This window comes from Chionomys nivalis, chromosome 3 (assembly GCF_950005125.1).
Source record: "Chionomys nivalis chromosome 3, mChiNiv1.1, whole genome shotgun sequence".
NCBI classification, from domain to species: domain Eukaryota; kingdom Metazoa; phylum Chordata; class Mammalia; order Rodentia; family Cricetidae; genus Chionomys; species Chionomys nivalis.
In genome coordinates this window covers 103,711,605-103,732,553 of record NC_080088.1, presented here as the reverse complement: position 1 = coordinate 103,732,553, position 20,949 = coordinate 103,711,605, and the positions used below count along the sequence as shown (strand labels likewise).

Sequence of the window (20,949 nt, the reverse complement as noted above, 5' to 3'; positions counted from 1 at the left end):
TAATCTGGGGCCGAGAAATGGCTCAGTGGGTAAAGGCACTTGCCCCCGGGCTTGATGACCTGACTCTTGGGACCCACGGGGTGGATGGAGAGAACCAACTTCTTCAGGTTGTCCTCTGATTTCCACAACAGGCACCCTGTCCCCCCAATAAATAAATGTAATAGATATTTTGAAATACTATAACATTAATCAAAATAAGAGAAATATGCTCCCAGCCCAGGTGTTGGGATCCAGGCTTAGATGACCGGCCATCTTACGTAGATGGCTGTGGAAGGATCTTTTTTTTTTTTTCGGTTTTTCGAGACAGGGTTTCTCTGCAGTTTTGGAGCCTGTCCTGGAACTAGCTCTTGTAGACCAGGCTGGGATAAGAAAGGATCTTACGCCATCGTGTCATTTAGGGGATTTTCCATGAGTGGGGTCAGATAATAGCTAGATGAGGTTGTGCGATTTTTCCGCTCACAGTAGGTGCTCATGCCTGTGTGTCAGCCTCCGTGCTGGTCTGGGCTGTCCCTCACACTGTCACAGGATCGCCTGTGGCGTTTGTAGCTAGCTCATAATTCTGCGTAGATTTACCTCTCCTCTTCAGTGTGGGGCTTGTGAGGTCCCTGAAGTCAAGTGACCCCATGTCTTAGGACACTTCCCCTCACATTTAGAGCTGGGGCGTCGTTTCCCTGTTGGCACAGCTGTCCTCCGGCAGTTTATGTCAATCATGCTAAATCTGCCCTTTTAGCTTCTACTTTCTGCGTGAAACAGTTGAACTTTTCTGAGCTCCTTTTCCCTCAGCTTGTCCTGAGGAGTGCGGAGATTCAGTTTGATCCTTGAGGCCTGGTGGCTCAGCATTGTTCTAGAGTCACCCATACTCTGGGTGGAATTTTATGTCTCCTACTCCCTAAATTCATTTGTGTTGAGCTTCTGATCCCCCAGTGTGACTGTGTTAAAGATGAGGCTTCTAAGGGTTGGATGATGTCGTGAGAATAGGGCACTGACCGGACAGACACTGCACAGCCTGCACACAGGGAGAGAGCCTGTGTCGACACAGTGAGAAGGCATTGTTTGCCAGCCGGGAAGACAGCCCTCTCCAGAGACCGGGCTCACGGGGACCTCCAAAACATTTCTGTCGCTGAGCCGCCCCGTCTGAGGTGCCCTGTCACGGTGATCCCCACTGTGTCACATCAGCTCGGTCCTCCGGTTGTGTCCTTAGAGACTGGACACAACCAGTCACTTTTAGTGTGTATCTGTCAGTTTTAGCTTCTAACCGCCCTTTCAGTGCAGGTGGTTTCTTCATTCGGGACTAGAGCACAGTTCTAGAGGACGGTTAGCATGGCTTCCGGTGCCTGAGTTTGCAGACCGCCTCTGGGATTGCAGATGAGATGCACTGCGGATAGTTTTTTGTGTTTTGTGAGAAAGAGCAGAGACTTTAAATTAAATATATATATTTAATGTCACCTGGCTAAAAGAATGGGGTTATGGTTCTCATTCAGTTTCTTTTCAACTTCCCTAATGCTGCGACCCTTTAATGCAGTTCCTCATGTTGTAGTGACCCCCTCCAGCCATAAAATTATTTTCTTTGCTATGTCATAATTGTCATTTTGCTACTGTTATAAATCATAGTGTAATTATCTGATAGGCAGGATCTGATATCTGTGAAAGGGTCGCTCCACCACCAAAGGGGTTGTCTTCCCACAGGCTCTAATCTAAACAGATTAATCTAAACCGCTGCTCTAATCTAAACGGATCTGTTGTCTCTCTGAGCCTATCCGTGACAAGGAATCCCTTAGTTCTTGGTTTTTTTTTTTTTTTTACTAATGATTTATTTTTAAATATATTTGTGTGGGGGGTAAGGGGTATATGTATGTGTGTGCAGGTGCCAGTGGAGACGAGGCATCAGGTCCCTTAGAGCTGGAGTTACAAATGGCTATGAGCTGCCCAGTGTGGGTGCTGGGAACCAAACATGGGTCCTCTGCAAGAGAAGCAAGTGCTTTTAACTACTGAGCCATCTCCCGAGCCACACCCCTCCTTCCTTTTTCTTCCTGGTTGAGGATGACCTTGAACTCTACCTCCTGAGCCACGGGGTTACATGCGCCTTTTCATCCAGAGCCTCCTGCCTGTCTGGAGAGCACTTGTGGTGAGTGTCTTGGGAGGGAAGTGAAGATGGGAGTTTAGGCCTTGGGCTTTAGGATGTAGGAAGCCTTGGGGCGGCATTTCAAAGACTGGGCCTCATAATTCATCAACAGACTAATTAAGCTTTTACATACATTTGGCCCTGTCTACTAGAAAGCTCTTAACTGATATAAACCACAAACCATTTAAATTCAATAAGTATCCTAACTCCAAGAAGATGTTTTTCATTTTCAATACTTTTTTCTCAGCTGTAACTGGAAACTGTTCCTTCAATTGGTTCATAGAATTAATTAGGCTTTTATTGTCGTTTTTCCAAGATTTATTTGAAAGGGCTTGTGTCGTGCATACACACACACACACACACACACACAGGTGCCCTCAGAGACCAGAAGAGGGTGTTGGGTGCCCTAGAGCTGGAGTTATAGGTGCTTGTGAGCCACCCAACATGGGTGCCGGGGCCTCAGCAGGGTCTGTCCTCTGCATGAGCATTGCATGCTCTTAACCACTGAGCCGCGTCTCTAGGCTGCTCTGTTTTGAGACAGACTCTCACTGTGTGGCCCTGGCTGCCCTTGACCTCTTGTTCTTCCTACCTGGGACAGAAACACTTGGCTATTTACAGGTTACCAGTCAACAGTAACTTTACACACGTGAATGCCAGGCAGAGGCTCTGGATGAATAGGCTTCACCACAAAAGGAGTCTCCTTGGCCCCTCCTCTGTCGCCTCTCTGTTCTCTTCATTCACGGCCATTATGCCACAGTGACTTTTGAGAAGCAATTTACTTAAGAGAGTACAAATTGGATTATTCCCATTATTGAATTGAAATTCTTAACGAGGCTTTCTGCTAATGAGATACTGTATGTGTGTTGGATGCAAAGGCTAGCTTGAGTCATTTAGCAGCTCGGAATTAAAGCCATTGATTAAGGCTTTATTCAAGCAAAGTTTAGCAATAAGAAGCCCTCCACACATTCTGCTAACAGAAGGCTGAAAACACATACCGGATAAAAGCAGCCACAGCAGGGCGAGTCAGAAGCAGCGTGACATCAATGCTTAGCTGCCTGTGGTCCTCTGCAGTCACCCTGCTCCAGGGACACTCACTCTGTAGGCCGGCTTGGCCTCTGACCACCTCCCCCGTTTGTATGAGTTCTGTTTTTTAAGGCTTTGTGTTTTTTCTTCTTTTATTTTTGAGATTATAGTGCAGTTAGCATCCTGTCTGTCCCCCCAACCCCACTTTTCCTCTAGCTCCCCCTCCCATTGCCCTTCCTTGCACTCTTTCAACTTCTGACCTCTTCATGAATTGTTGTTACATGGCTGTCTGTTTATGGTGTACATGTATGTGTATTCCTAAATACAACCTGCTCTGGCCTCTGCCTTGTGGTCCTTCTGCCTCAGTCTCCCAGGGTCTGGGCCACCGCGCCCCATTCAGGAAGTGTTCCTTATCAACAGTCGGGCCATCTGTGCCTGGGGTGGAGTGGGCTTCAGGGACACAAGCATTCCGAAAACACGTGAGACCATGAGACCAGAGGAGAACCAGGCCGATTAGCAATTTAAAACATCGTTTTGGGCAAGGGTCACATATAGCTCAGGCTAACCTTGAACCTCTGATCATCCTGCTCCTATCTCCTGAATGCGGGGGTTTCTGGCGGGTACCACCATGTCCAGCTTGTGCAGTGCTGGGGATGGAAGGCAAGGCTTCGTACTTGTTTGGAGAGCACTCTACCAACACAGACACATTCTTGGCTCTCACACTCGGAACCTTTTGACATTTCTTTGATCTTTAAAAAAAACATATTTTTATTTTTGTATGCTGGTGTGTGGGGGGTAGGGGGGAGGTTGCCCATGGAGGTCAGAAGAGGGCGTTGAATCTCCTGGATTCGGAGTTACTGGAAGATACAAGCTGCCCATCATGGGTGCTGGCACAAACTCTAGTCTTCTGGGAGAACAATACTCTTGACCGCTGAGCCTGCACCATCTTTCCAGTCCAGACTAATACTGTTTGACTCAGGGTTTCTATAGCTTAGATCAACACCATGACCAAAAGCAACTTGGGGAGGAGCGGGTTTATTTCAGTGTATTGCTTGTAGTCAGTCCATCACTTAAGAAGTCAGGGCAGGAACCTGGAGGCAGAAGCTGATGCAGAGATGATGGAGGGATGCTGCTTACTGGCTTGCTCCCCATGGCTTGCTCAGCCTGCATTCTTATGCACCCAGGACCACCAGCCTGGGGATGCTACCACCCAAGGTGAACTGGGACATCTACATCATTCATTGAGTAAGAAAACGCAACCGCAGGCCAGTCTGATGGGTGCATTTTTCTCAGTTGAGGTTCTCTCTTCCAGAATGACTAGTTTGGGTCAGACTGTCACAAACATAGGCAGCACAGCTATCTACTACAGTCATCCATGTGGGACTGGAACTCTTTTCCTTATAGTTTTGCTTCTGACAACTTTTCTTTACAGTTTAAGGTCAGTGGAGAGTGGTGGACATGGATCGATTACAGCCGCTTCCAAGAGCTCGTGCTGCAGTATGAAGAGAGCGGAGGCGCAAAGACATTCAGTGCGAGCGATTACATGGCCAGAACTCCACAGTGGGCACTGTTCGGGGCCAGGGAAAGAGGCTTTGATCCCAAGGACACGAGATACCAGAGGAAGAACAAAGCAAAGGACATTTCTGGATGCTGAGCTTATCTGAATTAAGGATCTCCAAAGACAAAGCCGCCCGGCCCTAGAAGATTCTCAGTCCCCATCACCCTGTCAAGGGCAGAACTTGGCAGCTGTGTTCCAGAGTGACACCACCAGGCAGCTGGGCTGCAGACACTTGGACACTCGGCCCAGTGCTTCTCACCAGAGCGCAGGCCCTTCTCTGAGCTCATTTTTGAGACAGTGAAGGCGACAGTCACCTTTGGATTTTTAATAGTTTTGAACTTTATTTTAGTAATTTTCCTAAGTGCTATTCCTGGGTGTTACACAGGGAATAAATATTTCTGCCTCTTTCTTCCGAGCTACTGGCTTTCCCCCCGACCTTCTTTCTTTTCTTTACATATGTTCTGGTTAGGTAGCACAGGCTGGCATCCACTCACAGCAATGCTCCTGCCTCAGTCTGCTGAAAGCTAGGATTACCGGGCGGTGTCACCGGCTGCGCTCTCTGAGCTATTGGCTCTTTCCGGAGTGAGCACCAATATATTTAACTTACAGTGACTGAGCCAAACCTTTCTGCCCCTTTCAAGGTAAGGGCTCCATTCCTTTTCTCAATCTTAAAGAGTCACACCTCCTGAAAATGATTGTTCCCAATTCTCAAAGGTGTGTGTGTTCCCAACATCCATGTTGGCCGCTCACAACCACCTGTAAGTCCAGCTCCAGGGATCTGACACCCTATCCTGGCCTCCCTGAGCACAGCACTCATTTGCATGGCCAGCATGGATGCTGGGAACTAAACTCGGGTCCTCTGGAAGAGCAGCAGTGCTCTTAACTGCTGGACCATCTCTCCAGTTCTAAATGTTATTTATTTTTCCAAATATTTTAAGATATTAGATCAACCACTTTAAACTTTTGCATGTTCACAGCTTTGGGGGGAATTGTTTTAAACCTCAGACCAGCCTGTGTTTCGTTCTGTCCCAGCCAGGTTACCATGGCAGGTGACGGGCTAGATGGGAGTCCAAGTCCCTTCTGGAAGAAATGTTGCCACTCAGTGTGTTGTCATCAGTGCAGCAGACGTGTGGGACAGGGCCTCTCCTTGTCTTTCTGTTCAGAGTCACTGTTGACACTTCTTGTGCGCGTGCACGTTTCCGTCTCCTCTCCATGTTTCTCTGTTTGTACCTCTGCCCTCACTGCTATGCACAATCAATCTGTCGTTTAAGACGTAAGTTTTCTGTTCCCTTTTCTCCCGACATGTCTTGAGACAGGAGCTCATATATCCCAGCCTGTTTCCAAATTCACATTGTAGCTGAGGATGGCCTTGAACTTCTGACTCTCCTGCCCCTGCCTCCTGAGTGCTGGCATTACAAATGTGCATTGCTGTGCCCAGCTTCCAGTTTTTCTAGCCAGAAATATTGTAGTCATTTTTTTCCTTAAGTAATGGAAGTTACTTTAAAATTCTTTTATCTAAAACACAATAATCTTTCCTACAGACCCAGGGCACAAGCATTCTTTTATGTCCACAGATTAAAGCTCCTCTGCTCTTTGAGTTTTAGTCCCGTGAGACCCCTTCCTCAGAAGCTCCAGGACCGGCCAGCCTGGGTTTCCATACGACAGATGGAAGAGGAGGACTAAAGCCAAGGTTTTCCTCCGACCTTCACACACTGTGCCACAGGTAACACACAGGAACTTCAGTCACACACATGAACATATGCACATGTACACCCACTCATAAAAATTTAAAAAAAGGTAGATGTATTGGAAAGATGACTAAGTAGTTAAGAGTGTGTACTGCTCTTGCAGAAGACCTGGGTTTGGTTCCTAGAACCCGTATCAAGTGACTCATAAACACCTGTAACTCCAGCTCTGGGGGGGGTCTGACCCCACTTTCTAGCCTCTGGAGGTCCTACATGCATGGAGTACGTATACACACACACGTACACATAGATAAATCTTTAAAATATTAGGGGCAGACAAAGATGGCTCTGCTGCTTAAAGTGCTTGTTCCCAAGCTTGATGACCTGACTTGAACCCTCTCCATGGTGGAAGGAGAGGACTGGCTTTCTATAAGCTGTCTTCCGACCTCGTCCTTCCGGTGCAGCGTACACACTCACACACATGTGCACAAACACACAAATAAACTACGAAATTTAAAAGCCTGAGTTACTAATGAAGGAAGGAAGTAGATCGTGCATTCAGAGGCACGTATAATTGACTACTGGGGGCTGAGTGCTGTGCCCCATCAGAGAACAGGTTACATGTGTGCATTTTATAGTTGGAACAAAAGCGACATCATACATCAGTGCATTCAACGGGAATTGCACCGGAGGGGACAGCAGGTTAGGCTGGTGACACCAGAGTGGGATGTCTTCTCCAGACTTCACATGTTAGGGTTGGTAGGAGGCAGGCATGCCCTAACCTGGATACGTTCTGAGAAGGTTTCTCCCTCAGGAGAACATTAGGTAAGAGACAAAAGTTAAGGTCAGTGACTCTTCAGTGGCTGGGGAGAGCACAGGGATTTCCAGTGTGCACCTACGACATCCCATCCACACTTCCCACATGCTCTCAGCTGGGGTCAAGCTGCCTGCAGCATCTCTGACATCTGTGTGCTAGCCTCAGGCAGCATCTGCTCACTAACGCATCCCATTTGGGGGGGTGTGAGCGTGTGTAGTGTAGTGTATATGCACATACGTGTGCTCACCTGCATACATGCGCAGAGCCCAGAGGAGGACAGGACCGCTTTGTCACTTTCAGGATCCCTGACTGTGTCTTGAGGCAGACTGGTGTCCAGCAGTCATGGGGGCTCCCGTCTTCACCCTCATCCCCAGCATTGGGGTTACCTTCTACTCCCAGCTTACCTGGGTGCTGGGCATTCAAGCTTGTATCCATACGCCTCGTAACAAGTGCTCTCACCCTTTGAGCTACCTTCCCAGCCCCATCTTTGGTTGTTTTTCTGTTGATAGAAGGGCTTACAAGCAGTTCAGGCTGTGCTGTATAGCCCAGGTTGGCCCTTAATCTATTGCAATCCTTCTGCCTCCGCCTCCTGAGGGCTGAGGATACTGGTATGAGCTACCACGCTTTGCATTTAGTCAAGCTACTTTAAAAAATAAAAGCACAAGGTAGACTTAATAAGGAAACAGGAGAGACACGTCAGCAGCCATGAGTGCTTGATGTTTTTGGAGGGGACCAAGTTCAGTTCCCACCACCCACTCAGGTGGCTTACAGCTGCCTGTAACCCCAGCTCCAGGGAATCTGACACATTCTTCCTCCTTCTGTATGCATCTGCACTCAGACATGTATACACACACACACACACACACACACACACATTTTAAAAAGAAAATGAGGCCAGGTGTGGTGGTGCACGCTTTTAATGCCAGCACTCAGGAGGCAGAGGCAGGTGGATCTCTGAGTTTGAGGCCAGCCTGGTCTTCAAAGTGAGTTCCAGGACAGCTAGGGCTACACAGAGAAACCCTGTCTTGAGAGAAAAAAGAGAATGAAAATGGGGAAGAAAAAAGACATTCTTTAGTTGAGAATACTGAGGGTTCAGTTACGGAACTCGGGTGAGTGGGGGGACTTCTTTTCCTTTGTCCTCCCTCTCACCTCCCTTTTGTTGTTGAAGCAAAGCTGCAATCTGTATAGAAAAGGCTTGGTGTGGAGGTGCCTGAGTACAGTACCAAGTAGGACCTGAGTTTAATCCTCAGCTCCTTTGTCCTCCCCTCTCCTCCCTTTGAGGCAAAGCCTTTGTTACGATGCACAGGCTGGCCTTCTGCTCCCTATATAGCATAAACCAGTGGTTTTCAGCTCGTGGGTTGAGACGTGTGCTGTGATACAGCCATCATCTCAGGGAAGAATCCTGCTCTAGAGGAGAGAGGGGTGAGTGGGGGAAGGGCGAGAGTCCACCCTAGTACCTAGAGCTGAAAGGTGATGTAGAACAGGCAGGAAAAGGGGCTGGGGAGATGGCTCAGTGAGTAAGAGAGCTTGCCTTGCAAATAGAAGATCCGAGTTCAGTTCCCAACACTTACATAAAAAGCTGGGTACAGCCATGCACCCACCTTTGGGGTTGTGTACCCCAATACTATGGGAGGCGGGTACCAGAGGATGGTTGGAGCTTGATAACTGTCAGCCTAGCTGTATTAATTAGACTTCTATTGCTCCAATAAAACACTACCGTTTTGGAGGGCTAAGAGTCCGCCTTGGCGGGGAAGCATGGCAGCAAGCAGGCATGGCGGCTGGAGCAGGAAGCTGAGAACTGACACTGAACCACAAGTACAAAGTAGAGACCATGAGCTGGAAACGGCCTGAGGCTTTTCATCATAGCACTCGTCCCCAGCGGCAAACTTCCTCCAGCAAGGCCGCACCACTGGTACCGCCTTAAACAGCACAAACAAGCAAACCAACCTTCCGAAACAGCTGTACCAACTCGGGAGTAAGTGTTTAAAGGCTCAAGACCATGGGGACATTTCTTACTTGAACATTTGCTGAAGGTTTAGTGAGGGACACTGACTCAAGGGAATAAGGTGGGGATGATTGACTAGGACACCCAGTCCTCTGACCTCTGCACACACAAGTGTGGGTACCCCACACAATCACACACACACACACACACACACACACACACCCTGGGGGTGGGGGCAGCCAAGCCTAGAGGCCATAATGGTCCATGACTCAGGCCTGGGCCCTAGGAACAATTATGCAAAAGAACAACTTGAACTGATTTGCATTTTAATAAGCTCACCAGAGCTGCAGGTTTTCAAATGGCTTGGAGGGGCCAAAAGACAGACACAAGTTGGTAAGCATTTTTCATAGAACAGTCTAGAAAGCCCCTGGGGTGTGCCTGCGTTTGTGTTTGGGGTGACATTTGCACAGCTGGGTTGGAGAGCTGCAGATGGACTTGAGAGAGGTCTATGAGGTAATGCCTAGTGCACACAGCTGCAGACTGGTCAGATGGGATGGGGAGAGTTCAAAGGTCAGTGCTGGCTCGCCATGCCCTGACCTGAGACTAGGATGGATGATGGTAGGGCTCAAGGGCAAAGGTCAAGTGAACACTCAGGTATAGAGAGAACCTATGGGGACACAGAAATGTATCAATCATCACATTGGGAGTTACCGTCAAAATCTAGGGAATGGGCCTGGGGACATGGCTCAGCATTAAGAGTCCAAAGTGCTCTGGGAAAGGGAGGACCCACTTCTGGTAATTCCCAATCAAAAGAAGCGGTTTGTTTCCTAACTTTGCTGGAATAACTGGCCACCTTCTGCTGGCAGCACATATCCCCGCATCGGTAGTGGGTATGGAAACAATGGACATCTATGTAGATGCCCATAGACTCTGGTGGGCATCAGTGCCAGCCATGACTCCAGCCCCTGGGGGAGGCAGATTCCTGAGGAATGTGAGGCACAGGGTGAAATCAGCCTTGGGCCGGGGTTGCAGCCATTTTTTTGTCCCTTTTCTTTCCTTTTCCTTAGTCTAAAGTCTAAAGCTAGCTCCTTTTTTTTTCTATATGTGTGAGACCAATAGACTCATCCATTACCTCATATGGACCCCAAAACAGTAACATTGACTACATGGGGAAAGCCAGATGTTCTGAATTTGACCCGGGTCTGGTCTCCCAGCTGATTTCACCTCCTCCCTCCAGCCAAGTTCCTAACGTGGCTACTGTGACATCTGTCACATCCGAATCCGAATCGCATGTCTGAATCCTGCAAGGCCCTCTACATCTCTACCCAGTCACCTGCCTCTCCATGAAGGGATGACAAATTCAATCCAAGACCCAGATCTAGAACACAAAAAATGGGCCTAGGAAAGACAGTGCAAGCAAAATCTGTTGACCATGAAAACATGTATGTTCCAACAGAGAGATTCAGATGTGGGCTTTCAAGCCCTGTGCTAGCCTCCCAGGTGTCTGCAGCAGGATTCTCAATGGCCATGTCGGGGGGCCTCTGATTTGGAGCCAAGCGAGGTCTGATCCATGATTCTCACACAGAGAGCAAACACATCAAATACACTCAAGAACTTCAAGTTGGGAGAAGCAGTTCATGCTATTTGTGGTGACTCGTAGATGACTTCCATGTATGTTGAGAGCATGTTTTACTGGATCCAAACACAGGACCAGTGTAAGGGAGACTATATAAAACCCACATTTTCACACATGCCATACACATGAACAATAAGAAACAATTTTTTTAAGGAGCTACATAGTGAGTTTGAGGCCAGCCTAAGTGATATAGTAAGACCCTGTTTCAAAACTAAAAATACATTCCAGTATAGTGGCTCATACTAGTAATCCCAGAACTTGGGAGACTGAAACAGAAGGACTGTCACAAACGTGAGGCCAGCTTGGGCAACTGTCTTAAGAAATGCTGCTAGGTATGGTGACACATGCCTTTATCCCAGCACTCAGAAGAAAGAAGCAGGTGGGTCTCTGTGAGTTCGAGAACAAATGGGTCTACATAGAATGTTCCTGGTAGTCAGAGATATATAGTGATGCCTAATCTTAAAATAAATGATAGATTAGATAGATGATAGATTAGATAGATAGATAGATAGATAGATAGATAGATAGATAGATAGATAGATAGATAGGTGATAGAGGATAGATAGATAGATAGATGAAAGATAGATTGATTGATGATAGATAGATGATAGATAGATAGATGATAGATAGATAGATAGATATAGATATAGATAGATAGATGATAGATAGATAGATATGATAGATGGATGGATAGATAGATAGATATGATAGATGGATGGATGGATAGACAGACAGACAGACAGACAGACAGACAGACAGACAGACAGATAGATAGATAGATAGATAGATAGATAGATAGATAGATAGATAGATAGATATAGATAGATGATAGATGGGTTAGCGGGGCTTGTCTCTAAAAGGGACAGGACAGATAATTATACCCTATAACTCCAGTTCAAGAACCTGAGGTCTTCTTTACTCCATGGGCAACTGCACTCAGATGCACAAATATACATAATAAAAATAAATACTAAAAATATAAAAGAGGGAGGCTGAGCTCCCCTAAGCAGAGAGTGTAACACAAGAGCAGGAGTACCAGGCCCTGATGCAGTAGCAGCACAGGAAATGGGGTTACCAGGGAAGGAGGTTAGAGGGACATACTCTGTAGCCACTGGAGCTCAGCAAGGACGGCATCTGTCCATGGGAAGTGAATTCTGTGAGGACCCATGAGTGTGTGAGCGTGTGGAGACTAGGGAGACACCCTCAGCTGCTGTTTCATTGAGCCACACTTAGAACCTTACTGGGGGATTCTAGGTAATTGCTCTCCCACTGACTGAGCCACACCCCAGCCCTGTGGATTTGATTTGTAGTGGAAAAGACATTTCCTGCAGATCATCCCTACTCCCTGATCTTGTGGGCAGCTTTCCTGGGACCCCTTTCTCAACCTGATCCAGTGACTGAACCCTATTTCCCATTTCTCGGTCTCTTTCTCCGGGGAGGGGGGAGGGTACAGGTGACATTTTGTTTTTGCCACCGGCCTGTCTGGGTCTGTCGGTGGCTAATGCAGAGTGTGGCCATTAGACAGAGTCCTTGGTGGCTCCTGTAAAAGCCTATTATTTTAATTTACAAACCTTTTAGGGAGGCAGAGGAGCAGTTACGGCCTCACACTCTGCCTCCTGATTATGACAGTTCATGACTCAGAGTCACAAACTGACCATCCCTTTGGCCACCACATCCTGTCCCCTCCAATAGACTCAGCCTGTTGTTCCCAGGGAACAGAAAATGCTGACGTAATGGCTTCTATTACTGATATTGCCCTGGAAGTTGGGGTGCCAAGGTTGTCTGCAGGAGCTGAAACATCTTTAACTATACCTTCCAGGGTGCTCATTTCACTGGGCTCTATTAACCCGAGCTAATGTGTTTATTTAATTCAGCGGTGAAAATAAGAAAATACCCTCCCCGTTCCCACATCACTCAGACACATCTAAACATAAAATAAAGGATGTGTTTACACTTTATCCCATTGATGGGCCACTTCCCCTGCCTAATAAAAACCCAGCAGCCAGTCTGTGATTTCCAGGATGGGGAAGAGCAGGGGGTCTGGGTAGCCTTGTGCCCAACAGCTGGGGACAGAGGCAAACCTCTTCATCCCTGGGGTCACCAGTTCCTCCACCACCCTGCTTCTGCAGGGAAAAAAGCTTGCAGATTCTCCATGAGCCCTATGGCCATTTCCCACATGCTTAGGTAACTTCCATAAAAACTGGAAATGTCCCTCTTAAAAAAAGAAAACTCATTCTTTTGACTTTGTTTTTTTTTTTTTTGTTTTTTTTTTTTTGCGGGGGGCTACTGTGGTTGGAACCTAGAACCTTGTGCACTGGACATAGCGTGTGGTGTTGCGGTTTACTGGCTTAAAAGATTTGCTTCCTGCATTAGTCAGTGTTCTGTTACTGTAACAAATAACCCAATACAGTTAGTTTATAAGGAAGAAACGTTTATGTGAGCTCACAGTTTTGGAGGTCTTGGTCCGTGATTAGTTAATGTCAGCCCCATTGAATAGGATCTGTGAGGATGCAGGGCATCATGGTGGAAGGGCAGAATGCAGCAAAACCAGACCCTAGAGGTGTGAGCCAGGGAGCAAAGAGGAAAAAAAGAGGAAGACGGGGCACCATTATCCTCTTAAGAATATAATCTCCGAGACCAGCCTGGTCTACAGAGCTAGTTCTAGGACAGGCTCCAAAGCCACAGAGAAACCCTGTCTCGAAAAACCAAAAAAAAAAATATATATATATATATATATATATATATATATATATATATATATATATAATCTCCGACGACCTAAAGGTTTTTCTCTAGGCCTCACCTCCTCGAGTTTCTACCACCTTCCATAGTGCTATGTTAAGGATTAAGATTTGGGGGACATGGTATAATTTTTGAATTGATGTGGGTGAAACACAGATATAGATGAAGGATGCTGGTTTCAGGGATATCAGTCCCTCAATGTCAGGGAAGGCATGGCAAGCAACTCAGCCTGTGGTGGGAGCTGTCACGTCTCGATGGACCAGGAAGGGGAGAGAGGGTCAGGAACCAGGGACTTGATATGACCTTCCAAGGTCCCCGCCCCTTCCCCCAGCTGGGCCCTACCACCTCCTGAAATAGCGCCACCTTCTGGGGAACAAGTGAGTAAGCTATGAACCTGTGTGGGTATTCATTTTCAAACCTAACAGAGGCACTGAAGATCGGGCCTGTAACACCTCTCTCCCCGTCCCAGATGGGAGATTATGAGTTGAGGATGGCATCTTCATCAGCTTCCTTTGGACCCCATCAAGGGTGGGTCTCATGCAGATGCCTTATGAGCTATGTACCGAAGGATGAATGAAGGAATTGGTTCTTTGGCAAGCTCACAAAATAACAGATTCCTGTCTTAATTAACTTCCTTTCCCTTATCAGGGAAGCACTTATCAGGGCTCTAATAATCTCATGAGCACTTGGTAATGGATTCATTTATAAAAAACACCCCCTTAAAAAAATAAGTCAGAGGTAACTTGCTTTGTCGATTACTGATGGCCCTTATCAAAATGCCTCGGCATCTCTTTTGGTTCTGAAAGGCTCTAAGTGGTTTTTCGAGTTTGATCAAGACCAATTTATTCTTTTAAGATATATTAATTCTACAGGGAGAACATTTCTGAGTGAGTCAGAACACTCCATCACGGTTTGCTTCCAGACAATTCAAAACATTTCTGCGTTTTGATATTTTTCTTCTGATATGTGGGTCAGTGGGTCACATCTCCCTCTGTGGGGTCAGTGGGTCACATCTTCCTCTGTGGGGTCAGTGGGTCACATCTCCCTCTGTATGTATGTGTGGGGGTGTGGACAGGTATATTTGTGGGTACAGGTACATGTGCTCATGTATATGAGTGCTTGTAGAGTCTAGAGGACAACTTTCGGTGTCTTTTGTTAGGTTCCATCTAACTATATACATATATTTGCACACACACACACACACACACACACACACACACACACGAAGCCAGAGCAGTGACTCAGTAGTCAAGAACACTGGCTGCTCTTACAGAGGACCCAGGTTTGGTTCCCAGCTCCCCCTTGGCAGCTCACAAGCATCTGTAACTCCAGTTCCAGGGAAACTGACACCCTCTTCTGGCATCCTTGGGTAGTGCACACATGTGGTGCACAGATATATGTGCAGGCAAAATATCCAAGCATATAAAGTAAAAATAACCAAATCTTTAAAAATATTGCACCAGATTTACTCTGTGTGTGTGTGCGCGCACGCGTGTATGTGCACTCACACACATGTGGAGTTGTACATGAGCTGTGATGAGCATTTGATAATTAGAGGACAACTGGGAAGAGTCAGTTCTTTCTTTCTGTCACGCTGTTTCTGGGAATTGAACTCAGAGCGTCAGGATTGGTGGCAGATGCCTTTACCCACTGACTTGCCTCATCACTTTCTCCTTTTTCATGTTTTTGCCATATTTTTTGAGACGAGCTCTCCCACCAGTCTGGAACTCACTGAGAAGGCTAAGCTGACCGCCCAGTGAGCCCCAGGGAGTCACCAATCTCAGCCTCCTTCACTGGGGTCATAAGCACACGCCACCATGCCAGACTTTCATTTTTCTCTTCACCTGGGTTCTGGGAATTAAACTCTGGTCTTCAGGAGTGCAACGTAAGCACATTGCTGACTTGTCTCTCCAGCCCACTTTTATATTTCTCTCCTGATATGTAGGGTCAGAAGATCAGTCCCCCTTTTGGCGTGATCATGTCAGTACTTTATATTACTGGTCCCCAATACCACAGTGCCTGCTCTGACCAATTGCTAGAGCATCCTCCCTGCTTCTCCCATAGGGACCTGCACACCTTCTCCTTCCGGTCCCTCTCCCTGTTTGATTCATTGTGGTCAATGGTATGTGAGCTCATATAAATATCCCAAAGAATTCTTCAAAGTATGTGTCTACACACACACACTCACTCACGAAAGCCTTTTCAGCTTTTGAGCCATGCCTTCAGATGCTTCACAGGCTGCCTTTTAATGCACCTGTGATACATAGCATTGCATCCCTGAGATCAGATGCACAGAGAAGCGACTGAAGGGGAGGGTGGGTTCATGTTACTGGGCTTTGAGAGGCCGGTTCACAGTCCTTGGCTGGGTTGTGGCTGAACCCTAGTGAGGTGGAACTGCACAGCAGGGGGAAATGGATGGAAAGCTCTCTGCTTCCTGGCGGCCAGAAAGCACAACAGAGTCTTCGGGGGAAGGAACCAGGGCTAGATAGAGCCCCTGTGATAGGCCGGCTTCATGCTTCTGGGCTTGCGGTGAAGGAGAACATCACAGTGAACCAGAGTGCCTCAACTCAGAGCAGCCAGGAAGTGGATGCCAAGAGGAGGATCTCAGGGGACGACACCCTCTTCCAAGTCAGATACCCAGTGACCCACTTCTTCACCCTCCACAGTCCCGACGCGCCAGTCAGATAGAAAAACTTCTGTTTTATTTGATGTGTGTGTGCGCGCACCATGGTGTGTGTGAGGAGGCCTGAGGATAGTCTCAGGTGTTGGTACCTGCTTTCCATCATGAAGCAGGCCCTCTTGCCGTTCACCAGGGTGTACTGGTACTGGTGGATGTCTGGTCCATGAGCTCCCACAGTCTCCCTTCTCTGTCTCCCATGTCCCCGCAGCAGGGCTGGGATGATAGGTGTACGGGCCACTGCATGGGTTCCCGGGATCTGAATTCGGGCCATCAGGCTCACCGAGCAGCTTTACCCACTGAGCCATCTTACCAGCCCTGTTTTTGGTTTTTGAAATAGGGGTTCATGAAACCCAAACTGACCTTGAACTCCCCATGTAGTCCAGGATGACTTTGAACTTTTCATCCTTTTGCCTCCAGCTCCCAAGCACTAAGATTAGAGCTGGGCACCCCTAAGCCCCATGTGGCTGCTAGTAAGTGACATCTTTAGCTTCAAATATTTTATTTATTTATGTCTGAGTGCATGTGGGTTCTGGGGGAGTCAGTGTCTCCTTCCACCTTGACATGGGTTCTGAACTCAGGTCGGGTTTATCCAGTGAGTGTTTTACAGCCTGAGCCATCTCACTGGCTCTACATGGCTGGCTGAGATCCAAACCGCAGTACTCAAAACTGTGTGTAGCAAGCATTCCTATCTACTGAGCCAGCTCTCCAGCCTTACCCCAAACTGACTCTGAATCCCCCCTAGAAAACCAAAGACCTAAGGCATCTATCTGCCTTACTTACTTCTCATTTGTACAATCTCCGGCTTTGTCTTTCTCCTGATATCTTTTGGTAATAACCATCACCTCACTCCGTTTCTGTGACCTCAGAGCTGTGGTGCTGGCCCCTGCCATGCTGGCTACTCATCATCGTTGGGACAGGATACCTTGATGAAAGCAGCTTCAGGAAGAAAGGGGCTCTTTCAGTTTATAGTCCATCATAGCTGGGAAGGCATGGCATGGCAACAGGAGCAGGAAGCTGGTTGGTCCCATTTTGATCCAGACACAGGAAACAGAGAGGGAGAGAGGGAGAACAGGAAATGGAACCAGGCTATTGAATTTCAAAGCCAGCCCCTCGTGACAGACTTTCTTCAATAAAGTTGTAGCTACTGAAGATTCCATAATTTCCCAAACAGCACCACCTACTGGGAGCCAAGTTCTCAGTTGCATGGGCCTGTGGAGAACAGTTCTCATTCAAACCACCAAACACTTGTGCATGTCAGAGGGGGGTGGTGGGATAAGGTTGATGGCTGTCAGTTGCTCTAGAAGGACCTAGGGAGTTACAGACAGACAGGTAAAGGAATATGAAGAACTAAGAGACAATCTGTGCTCATGGAAAGACATTGTGCTGCCAATCTTGCTTAAAAAGGGAGTCAGGGCTGGGCGTGGTGGTGCACACCTTTAATCCTAGCACTCAGGAGATATAGGCAGGTGGATCTCTGTGAGTTCGAGGCCAGCCTGGTCTACATAGGGAAGGTCTACAGGACAGCTAAGGTTACACATAGTGAGACCCTGTTGGCGGGGAGGAGGAGGAGAAGGAAAAGGGGAGGAAAAGAGAGTCATGGGTATCTTCTGTTTTGAAGCCTCTGTGTTTCCATCCAGTTTGAAGGGCTAGTCTTATAGATTCAATTATCCATCATCCATCTGGACCTGTGAGATATTCCATTATGATGATAGTCTCATCATAGAGAGCAGGAAGAAGGATAAATGGCATGAAACTTATGACCTATCCAGCCAGGCAGAGAAGTCACAGGCTTTTTTTACATACCGGGGATAGAACCCAGGGCCTTGCATTTACTGGGTAGGTGCCCTACCACTGGGCTGAAGTCCCTGACCTATCTTTATTTTTCATCTTTAGAATCTTGCTCAGTTGCCAGGGCTGGTCCTGAACTTTTCACCCTCTTTTCTCAGCCTCCTGGATAGTTGGGATGATAGACATGCACCCCAGTTCCAGATTTGCCTTTGAATGTTTTGAGGATACATTTTTAATTTACTAAATTAGCATACAAAGTATTAAACATCACCATGGCAGTAAAAAGGATTAATTTTTAGTTATGTGCATTTGTGTGTCTGTGTGTGGGTGTGCAAGTGCATGCGGGTGCTTGAGGAGGCTGAAAGAGGGCGTTAGATCCCTAGGAGCTGAAGTTAAAGCTAAGATTTAAGTGTTGCTGAGATTCCTTCCCAGGGGTTGATGTTAGCAATGTCCCAAACTGAGGCACGATTCCACAAAGTCCCTTTTGGGGAACCAAAGAGTTTCTTGGGCTTCCATAGAGCACAGGAGATGGGTTACTTACCAGAGTGTGGGTGCACCTCATCAAGGGTATACCAAAAGGGATGATGACCTTCCTGAAGCTACATAGATGGAGCTTGGATCCCCTAATCCTTGCCTTCTCCAAGGCCACAGTAGGGCAGAGTTGCATACAGCAGGGGGTAGGGAGAGGCTGGATGCTCAGGTGAGGGTCTGGTCACGCTTCCCTCTCTTCTCTGAGGGCTATAAACAGCCAAGAAGGTCAGCTGGGGTGATCTTTTGCAAGTGGGCATGTCTGAACTCCCCCAAGTAGTGGTTGTTTGGCTTGGAGGACTGCTGTGTGCAACCAAGTGGCTGTGAACCACCCAGTGTGGTGGGTGCTGAAAACCGAACCAAGGTCCTCTGGTTTGCTTTGGTTCCCAGCATCCATACTGGGCGGCTCACAGTTCCGTGTAATTCCAGCTCTAAGGGGATCTGATGCTCTCTTCGGGTCCCCACCCCCGTGTTTACAGTTAAAAATAAAATATATCTTTAAAAAAGAAGTTGGATTTCCATGTTCCTTCTCCAGCACCACAGTCACTGGGACTGGTCACCCGAGCAGAATGCTGACGGGGTCCTTTTTGGAAAGATTGGCCTGAGCAGAATCTGCACTTAGGGACATTGGATACATGAGGGTCAGGGTCCCATAGTGAAAAGAGGAAGTTTGGGTAAAAGTGAGCAAATTGAGACATCCCTGCTTTCCAGTCTCTGACCTCGACTTGACATTTAGAACAGTCCCCCTGCAGGTTATATAATTACATACAACTGTGGATAAGTATAGAAAACAGGCAAATGATATAATGAGTCAGTTATGACCCCAAGGTGACGGAAATGAGGGGTATTCCTGTAACACCAATCATCCGTGAATAATATTGACACGGGAACTTAATAAATATTGCTTCGGTCAAAAATGATAAAATTAAGATGAAGGAAATAGAGTGATAGCCTAAGAGGTCAGTAACTGATATCAGAGATATCAGGAAACAGAGTGTGGGGCTGGGTGTGGGTCTCAGCTGGCGGAGTGCTCACCGAGTATGCGTGAAGCATGTACCACATAAATCAGGCATAATGGTGTTTGCTAGTAATCCGAGCACTTGGGAGATAGAGGCAGGGGGATCAGGAGTTCAGGGCCATCCTTGGCTACATAAGGAATGTGAGGCCATCCTGAGCTACATGGAACCCATTCTCAAGAAAAACTATGACCTTGTGCAGTATGAAAAGAAACACCTGAACACGCAGCTAGAAGCCGGTGCAGTGGGGGTATTGACTTTAAGATTAAAAGATGTATTATTGTTGTGTTCGTGTGTGTGTGTGTGTGTGAATATGAAGTGAGTGTTTGTGTTCAGGTGCATGTGTGGAGGTCAGAGACAACCCCTGGAGTTGCTTCTCTCTTTCCATGTTGAGGAAGAGTCTTGCTCGCTTCTGCCATGGAGCAACTTCAAGCTTCCCCGAGAGTCTCCCATCTCTGCCTTCCACTCATCGTAGAGAGCCAGGTTCCCAGAAGCCCACGACTGTATCTGGATTTTTACCGCTTTTTATGTGAATTCCAGGGATGGAGCTCAGGTTGCTAGGAGTTCATGACAAGTGCTTTTACCTATTGAACCATCTCACTGCCCTGCCCTTCTATTTTATTTTCCTATTGAAATTATATTGTTCCATACACTATACACTGATTATGGTTTTCCCTTCCCTAACTCTACCCAGATTCTCTCCACCTCCCCTTCTATCCAAATCCACACCCCTAATAATAATAATAAAATTAAATAAAATGAGCTACAAACAAAAACAAACTAACTGGACTAGGACAAAACAAGCAAACAGAAGAAAAAGAATCAGAGAAAAAGCACAAGGAACACATAGAGACAGAGATACATATGTTCACACACCTAGAATCACATTAAAAACACACAACCTGAAGCATAATATGCATGGGAAAAGACCCCAACAAAGCATTCTGAGACAAAGAACCTCCAAGGATGCCCTCGAGTTCATTTTGTGTTGGCATCTACGCTGGGCATGGGGCCTGCAATGAAGAGTGATTCTTATCCTCAGTGAGATGAAGTTAGAGAAAACCAATGTTTTCCTTTCTGAGTGGTTATCGATCAGAGATAGCTGCTGGGTTAGGGGGATGGGGCTTGTGTTCACTTCCCCTCTCAATGCTGGGACCCATTTGCATCAGAGCTATGCAGGCCCTGTGCATGAGGCCACAGTCTCTGTGCGTTCGTAGGTGCATTGGTCCTGCTGTGTTTTGAAGGTCGCGTTTCCTTGGTGTCCTCCATCCTCTCTGGCTCTCACAGTCTTCCACAGGGTCCCCTGAGCCCTGGGGGGAGGGATTTGGATCGTCACCTTACCTTGATCTTGAATCTAAAAAATATGTGTATAGTTGTCTGTAGAGTATGCTAATCTATCTGATTTTCTG

The 20,949-nt window shown here is 47.2% G+C and overlaps 1 protein-coding gene across 1 annotated transcript in view; it reads left to right on the top strand.

Moving 5' to 3' along the window:
• The window catches only part of LOC130871196 (S-adenosyl-L-methionine-dependent tRNA 4-demethylwyosine synthase TYW1), a 78,862-nt gene extending 73,744 nt beyond the window's left edge, over positions 1-5,118 (top strand). The window contains exon 16 of the mRNA XM_057764515.1: positions 4,578-5,118. Within this exon, the coding sequence (XP_057620498.1) occupies positions 4,578-4,799 (222 nt within the window). The 3' untranslated portion in view covers positions 4,800-5,118. The remainder of the gene's footprint in view (positions 1-4,577) is intronic.
• The last annotated feature ends 15,831 nt before the right edge of the window (positions 5,119-20,949 follow it).